Source organism: Apaloderma vittatum, unplaced genomic scaffold (genome assembly GCF_000703405.1).
Source record: "Apaloderma vittatum isolate BGI_N311 unplaced genomic scaffold, ASM70340v1 scaffold32099, whole genome shotgun sequence".
Lineage (NCBI taxonomy): Eukaryota > Metazoa > Chordata > Aves > Trogoniformes > Trogonidae > Apaloderma > Apaloderma vittatum.
In genome coordinates, this window is record NW_009736341.1 from 529 (window position 1) to 8,183 (window position 7,655).

The 7,655-nt window shown below is 51.1% G+C and overlaps 2 protein-coding genes across 2 annotated transcripts in view; one reads left to right on the forward strand and one right to left on the reverse strand.

Moving 5' to 3' along the window:
* The window catches only part of LOC104279601 (60S ribosomal protein L36a-like), a gene marked incomplete at its 5' end in the record, with an annotated part of 1,927 nt that extends 469 nt beyond the window's left edge, over window positions 1–1,458 (forward strand). The window contains 3 exons of the mRNA XM_009876939.1: window positions 374–429; window positions 1,232–1,354; window positions 1,438–1,458. Of these exons, the coding sequence (XP_009875241.1) occupies window positions 374–429; window positions 1,232–1,354; window positions 1,438–1,458 (200 nt within the window). The remainder of the gene's footprint in view (window positions 1–373; window positions 430–1,231; window positions 1,355–1,437) is intronic.
* A 2,327-nt stretch (window positions 1,459–3,785) lies between these two features.
* The window catches only part of GLA (galactosidase, alpha), a gene marked incomplete at its 5' end in the record, with an annotated part of 4,021 nt that continues 151 nt past the window's right edge, over window positions 3,786–7,655 (reverse strand). Inside the window, 6 exons of the mRNA XM_009876941.1 lie at window positions 3,786–4,049; window positions 4,263–4,460; window positions 4,944–5,105; window positions 5,853–5,944; window positions 7,250–7,427; window positions 7,631–7,655. Of these exons, the coding sequence (XP_009875243.1) occupies window positions 3,786–4,049; window positions 4,263–4,460; window positions 4,944–5,105; window positions 5,853–5,944; window positions 7,250–7,427; window positions 7,631–7,655 (919 nt within the window). The remainder of the gene's footprint in view (window positions 4,050–4,262; window positions 4,461–4,943; window positions 5,106–5,852; window positions 5,945–7,249; window positions 7,428–7,630) is intronic.

Consider the following 7,655-nt stretch of genomic DNA (forward strand, 5'->3'; position numbering starts at 1 on the left):
CGGCCTCCTGCAGCCCTGTTGGGCTGATGGGGAGTTGAGCCTTACTGGGCATTAGTTTTAAGGAAAGGGCTGTTTTCTCACGACTTGTCGAAGAGCACAGCAAAGGCTCTTGCTGTCTTGCTTTCCTTGTGTTCTTGAAGCATCAGCAGTTTATCACTGAAACTTTTTTTGCTGGATTTATGAGACTCTGTGTTTAATGAAGCTTTTAGTCAGCTGTCTCCAGGGAAATCCGTATCGCTGACCCAGGAAATGAGAGCTGCTGCATTAGGCCTTAGCTCTGGGAGTCTCAAAGCAGTGGTGAAAGGGCCACAGCGCATTCTGTCACGCACGAGTTGCAGGAGCCTGCTGCTGTCATCCTTCCTGTTCGTTGCAGGTACTTGGGATTGTAGTCTTGCAGATGTGCTAAGGAGTAAAAGAGAGAAATCTGTGGTATTTGCAGCAGGGAAGCAAAACCCAGTGGGCCGATTTCTTACAGGTTTTGTGTGAACTGTTTAGTTACACTTCCACCTCGTTGCCGGAAAGCCGTGGTGTTCTGCTGGAGGTGTTGAGGAAGTCTTCCAGCAAGAAGAAAAATAAAAAAATGTAAATAATGAGGCAGCAATTTTCAGGTTGATTTTCTGCCAGGAACTGGGGAGACCTTGCAGAAAAAAAATGCTTCTGCAGGCAGGGTACCCGAAGCAGCTGTACATTGCCATCCTCGTTTCTGTTTCTTGGTCGGCATTAGATGGATCAGCCGAGGATTTCAGCTGGTGGCTGCACCTCTGTGCAGTGGCTGCAGTAGCCTCATAGCTGTGGATTCTCCCCTCTGCAGTCTTGGGTTTCCTCTCACTTCTCAGTAGTTGTGGGTCTGCGTTGAGCGTCTTGTGTTGCTGCTCTTTCTGGGGAAGGTTGGTGAGATGTGCTGCTTTCTGCTCAGCTTCTGAGCACTGTCCTCCTGCACTGCAGCAGTGCCCGTTCCTCGGTGCATTCGCTGGCCCAGACTTTCTGATCTCCACAGGGGACCAGACCTGCCCCACTCAAGGTCCTTTCTGGTGAAGGTACAGACCCACTGATCCTTAAAGTGCCGCCGTGTTTCAATGGAGGGAGCCTGTGTCAGTAGCCTTTTTTCTTTCCGCTTTGGGAACAAGCTGCTGAATCTTCCGGAGTGCAGCCAACAAGCTTTTCCCGAGAGTGTCAGTTTGTCTGCTTATGGATGGTTTGTTCATTGATCCACTTTGCTCCTTCCTCCCAGGCTAAGACCACGAAAAAGATTGTGCTGAGGCTGGAGTGCGTGGAGCCCAACTGCAGATCCAAGAGGATGCTGGCGATTAAGAGGTGCAAGCACTTTGAACTGGGAGGAGACAAGAAGAGAAAGGTAGGTTTGTGTGCTGCGAGCGGCTGAGAAAGGTTTCTGACGATTGGCGGTGAATAAACTTGCGCTGTCTCTTCTTTTTACAGGGCCAGGTGATCCAGTTCTAAGGTCCGTCCTACTCATGATATGGACAATATTAAAGTATTTGGAAGTAATCTGTTGCTTGGTTTTGTGTGTCTTCTGTTGTTGGTGGGGTAGGACTTGCACCCAACAGGAAGGTGTTGCTTGCAAAGCTGCTTAATAAGTGAACAGTTTGTAATTTGAAGGCTTTTGGAAAAAAACCCTGCCGATGGCTGGGATCTCCTTACTGTATTACCAAGAGGTGTTTTAGAATATTCGTAGAGCTGGAGGCTCTGATGGGTTTTTGCACTAGTGGCTTCTCTGTGTGAGCATTGCGCTGCGGCTTTTCTCCAGGCTTGTTCATGAGCTTTCCTGGTAGCAGGCTGTCTTCAAAAGGGCTGCCTCTAATCTGCGGCTTGTTTCAGTTAAAACAGTTCCATTTCAGAAGTGCTGTGGTGAATCTGAATTGTTGGTACATGAAGTAGTGTCCTGGGGGAGGGAAGAAAAAAAGGCAGCAGAGCTGCCTGAGTAGGTCTTTTTCCTCTCCAAGGCCTTGCCCAATAGAAGAGGAAGGTCAGAGTCCTTGTACCCAGCAATGGTTTAAAGACAGCAGGGCCCAGAGTAATGTGAAATCCTCTGTGCTTGGCTGCAGGCCCCTCTACAAACAGCTGATGGTTGTACTGCCCTAAGGGGTGACCCATGAGCAAAGGCCTTGAAATGACCAGTGGGTTTAGTACCAGCAGCTTCATCTGATGAGATGCCACCTGCACCATCTCGTGGTGGTTTCCGTGCCGCAGCCATGAGTGTTACGGTAGCTCAGAGACGAGAGGGACACCTTTGTGCCCCCACAGCTCCTCCAGCTGCATCCTGTCATGCCGAAAGGGCTGGTGTGACAGGCCTAAGCTGCCTGTGTCTCACTGCTGTTGGCACCTCTTTAAGAATTTTCCTTAAAAAAACCCCAACCAAAAATGCCTCAGCACAGCACTGGAGTTTTGACTGAGTGGTGACTGATGGGCAGCTGCAGCGGGGTACGCTGTAGGATGGCCTGCGCCGGGCTTTGATGGGATCATCCACTTGAGGCAGCGATATCCTGCCTCTGAGTAGGAAGATCGCTGTTGGGAGGTGCTGGGAACACAATCTGGAGCTTTCTCGTAAGAGGAACTTTCTTGAAGTGGAAATAACAGCTGGAGGATGGAGAAATGCCTCTTCACAGGGACTGAGAGTGTTCAGTTAACCAACAGTAACAGAACTGGCCTTTTCAGACTCCTGTTGCTTAAGCTGTTGGCAGCAGTGCCTTTGCCCTCGGACTGGGTTGCTGCATTGTGTCAGCTTTACCGAGCACTGTTTGTAGTAACAGTGACAAATTTCACAAAGTCTTACTGACGGGAACAAATTGGCCTGTTTTCTAAAACCTGGTGTAAGTTCAGATACCATGTACTCCTGTACAGTGGAACTAAGAAAAAGCTTTGCCTTTTTAAGGGACGTTTTATTCAAAGTGCTGATTCACAGAAATATAAGCAAATCAAGATACACAGATTCTGTAGTCCGTGATGATTGCGTAAGTGCTTAAGTATCTCCTGACTCAGAAGGGCCTGTGTTATTTAACCTAAAGGCTGCTGCCAGCAGTGGAAAGCACATGTATTTCTGGAAGTCAGTTCACTGAGGAAGAGGAGCCCAGTGGCCCTGTGAAGGTTGGAAAGGGAATTGTCATCTAAAGGGAGGCAGTAGCCACTGGTGAGAGGAGGACTCCTGGGGTAAGGAGAAACCCTCAAAAGCCGAGTCCTAAGGCATGATACGTAATCACGGTCATACTAAGCAGGCAGCTGTCAATAAAGTTGCTAAGTGCAGTGATTTAGGCCAGTCCCTGGGTTGTCAGAAGGTGAAAGTAGATCTCTGAGCAGTGTTGGGTTTCTTCAGCAGGGGTGGAAGCAGCTTTTCTTGTTCCTGGACTGTGCACCCCAGCCTGGCAAAGCAAGAGCGAAGCAGCCAGGATGTGTTTCCCCATTATCCCTGAAATGCTCCAGGAGAGCTGTAAGACGCTGCATGTTACTCTTCACGTTTCTTTGGTCGGTAGTGGCAATGGTTGTTACCAGGAGTTGCTTCCCTGCTGGGGTCCTCATGCCACCTTGGAGAAACTGGGTGAGCTACCAGAGAAAGGGTAAAGAGAGAAACAGTGCCCCTTCCTCTGTTACCTCTTGGTGCTGGAGTGATGCGTATTTATCACATTAGGCTGAAGGTTCAAAGTCCATGTAGAAGCACTTAAGCAGTGAAGGCCTGAGGAACAACTGAAAGCACCCTGCTTGGAGGAAGGAGATGGCCTTCTGGTGACAAGAACTTTAGACAGAGTCTGAGGCTTACAGAAAGATTCTGCCTCCTATAGTGCAGTTACTCTGAGCAGGACGGTGCCTGTTGGGTTCACTTCGACGCTCAAGGAGGAGACCCAGGTGTAAACCCCCCAGTTCCTGCTGGCTGGCAGCACCTGCCGGATGCAGCAGGCTGGGTTGCAGGCTAGCCCGTTGCCAAGGAGGGTGAGGGAGAAGGTGAAGTTCTGGGGTCCCCCAATCTCCTTCTGGTTCAGCACTGCCACAGCGTAGGCTCCGCCGGAGAGGGGCCGTTCCCACAGCTCAAAGCCCTTGTCCTGCCAAGGAGAAAATAAACCCAGAGCTTATGTTAGGGGAGGAAGAGCTGCTGATCTTCATGCCTCTGTTTCATCAGGCTTTAGGAACAAGTGGCCTCACTGGCCTTGTGTCACCAAGCCCTGAGCGCTCCTCTGTGCCCCACGTGTCCCCTTTTTCTGAGGAGGCTGGCTGCCTGCACCCTGCATTGCACCCGCAGCCCGGTCCTGCCATACCTTGGTGATTCGGTATCCCTGCTTGCCCAGAGGATCCTGGTTGATGGCGATCACCTCTTTGTTCTGGAGCAACCACTTGGCCTCAGGGCTGATGCGGCGCAGGTCGTTAGACATGAAGAGGGGAGCTGCCATAATGGCCCACATGGCCATCTGGGTCACTTCCTGGTCCCAGCTCAGCCCGAAGTTTCCAATCACCAGCTGTGACAAGAAAACAATAAATACCCAGTGATGCTGCCTCTGAGGAGAAACTGGGCCACCAACTCAAGCACTGGTAAATGACAGGATGCTGAGGGTGGGACAGGTTAGATAGGCTGAGCACCAGGAGGAGGACCAGCTGGTTGGGGAACACAAAGCAATTGAGGATGAATCACCAGTGGAGGTATCCTTAACTGGCTAGGCAGCATTTATCAATCTGCTTTTGGATGCAGGAGACCAGCGCTTCGCAGACTTTCTGCCACTGCTACACCCGTGTTCAGAACTGGCCCTGCTTCTAGAGGCTGCGTTAACAGAGACAGTGCTACCTCAGTACTGCCCTGAGCTCCATTTCCAGACTCTGTTGCCAAGTTCCTGGGGCCCTGTCAGAGCCCTTTCCCTCAAATGATTCTCTCCCTTCTCAGCCTGCAGCCGAGGGAAGGATTTTTTTGCTGGTGCTGTGAGGGAGGTGGGTGTTGCTCTACTTGCCATGTCAGGATCGTTCCAGCCTCCTGGCCCAGCGATCTTCACGATGCTGTCCTGGTGAAGTGCTGTCCAGTCCAAGATACTCTTGATGCTGTTCCAGGAATCGTAGACATCATAAAAGTTCCTCCAGTGATTGCAGTATTGTTTGATCTCTGTGTAATTGGGCTGCCAAAACAAGGAGGGTGATTAGCTAGAGACCCTGGCTGTACAAGCAAAAAGCTGTAAACAAAGGCTGGAGCAGGGATAAGCTCTGTTAGAACATTCCTTTGAGCACTATCAAATTGATGGTGTGACAGGACTAGTGGGATTAAAGTACGACATCCCAGTAATTGCTGCCATTTCTTGGGTTTGCACCCTTCGGTGATTAACGCAGTAGGAGGGAATGGCACAATCCTGCCCGGGGTGGCACAGGGGATGGAGAGCAACACGTCAGTCACAGAGCCTGCCTGGCAGAAATCTGTCGGGAAACGATGCAGGGAATTCTTATTAAATGAGCTGACTCAAAAGTCTTCTCTGTGGGTCCCCAGAGGTGACTGTAAGGCTGAGTCTGCAGCATTCTGCATCCAGGAGGAATAACCCCAAACAATTTGCTAGCTGCCTGTCTGCGTTGCCAATCTTTTGTCCTTGGAGACAGAAAGCAGACGGATGCTGCTGTTTTCTTTGGCGTGCTCCTCCTGGGCTGTGCATTCTGCAAGATCCTACTGAATTCTTTTCAGCAGAGTAATGACTCGCCTCAAGCATACTGCAGGGCTCTAGAGGAAAAAGTGGGTTTCCTCCACCTTGCAGTCTTGTTCTCTATCAGAGCAAGGAGGAGCAAGTTTCTCAGGAGGTTGTTTTGGAATCTCAATGCTATTTTTTTTTGTTCTTCCCACTTTCAGTCCCAGGATAATCCTTGAGAGAAACACTTCTTACCTGCTGCACTGGCCTCAAATAGAAAGGCCACTCACAGGAGTACACGATACTTCTTCCAGTCTTGTTCAGTGCCACAGACATGTGCCTGTAACCTAAAAGAAGAGGTTACACAATCTCCTCGAACAAACAGAGTAACTAATCCAGTGTCACAGGTTCGGGTTTCAGTTCAACTCTTGCAAAATCGAGCCTGAACCAGCACAGGGAGAACAGGGCAGCTCGTAGCCAGGCTCCTGCCTCCCAGGGACAGGTGAGCTCCTTCACAGCTTTGCTACGAGTCATGGGCACGCTTACTGCTCCGAGACTGTTGATCTCTTTGTACATGCAGCCATAGAGGCTGCAGTTTTGCTGTGTGGCATTTTTACCTCTGGGAAATACACGCTGGTATCTATCAAGCTACTGGGTACAGTTTGCAAAAGCACTAGTGTTTCCCTGTCCTTGTCCCCAGAGAGCCCTGTTAAGTCCCTTTTAACCAGCAGAGAGGCAACAAAAAGTTTGCTCTCTCCCCTGGAGCTGCTTCAATACAACCAGATTGCACCTGGGTCACACATATAATCCAACAAGAGCTTCCTGCTCAGCTGTCACAGTGCTCAGCTGTGCTCCTGGCTGGGCCAGCTGGCACCTGCTGGCTTCCACGGGATTGTCACCTGGGCAGGTTCTCCCAGCCAGGCACATCCACCTTCCTGCTCCCAAACACTGTGGTGCCGAGTTTGCTGCCCGGAAGAGCCCAGTCAAGAGAAAACCACCTTTGCATTGTTCTTCTCACAAATCTGCTCCTGGGCCACCAGGATTTGTGCTTGCAGAGAGCCTGTGGCCAAGCCCTCTCAGCTCAGTGAGCTACTGAGTTTCCAGCTGCAAATAACATCTGAACCGGGATTTACACTCATGCGCTCTAAAACGAAAACCCTCAGTAGGATTCTCATGCCAGCATTCCCTTTTTCCTGTTAAAAGCCCTGGTAACTGCTCTTTTTACAGCTGACATAAGCTGTTCGAGCTTCAAGCTGATCCACGTCGACGTGACCTCACCAAAGGGATTAAGGGTTAAGTGTGCGAAATGCCTTGAGCTCTCCAGTACAGGCTCTGCTCTGCTCTGTTAAGAGCTGAGGCAGCAGCTCTGCAGAGAGTCCCCAGAGCACATACCTGATATTTCTGCACTCAGCATGGTGCAGTCTCTGGTGTGAGAAAGCTGCTTTTTCAAGCTGTGGAAGCTCCAGGAGGCTGAATGGGTAAAAAAACCACTTGGGCCAGCAACGCTCGCTACCTAGGGCTCGTGAACAGTGTCTCACGCTGCTTTTGTAAGCAAATCCCTTAAATTAGTATGTTTGGGGAAAAAAAAACTCCCTGGAGCCTACCCTGGCCCTGCAGAATATTCCCACCCGGTGCCTCGAGCCCCCACCTGCCTTCTGCCAGGAGCTCCAGCGAGCCGGAGTTGCAGCCGTCGAACTTGAGGAGGTCAACGCCCCAGGACGCAAACGTTTGGGCATCCAGGTCGTAGTGGTTGTAACTGCCAGGGAAGCCGGCACACGTCTTGTTCCCGACGTCGCTGTAGATTCCCAGCTTCAGCCCCTTGGAGTGGACCTGAAAAAGACTTGGGAGTGGGGCAACCATGGGGTGGGAGGAATCCAAACTGGGCCAGCGAGGGAAGAAAAACATTCCTCCGAGCTGCGGGGCCGTAGCTCAGCAGCTACACAGCCGTTTTCCCACCCAGCCTTCCCTCTCCTCCCCTGCTTCCCAGCACGGCTGCAGGTCAGGTCACCGACTGCCGGTAGGGTGGCACTCACGTAGTCCGCCAGCTTGCGGATCCCG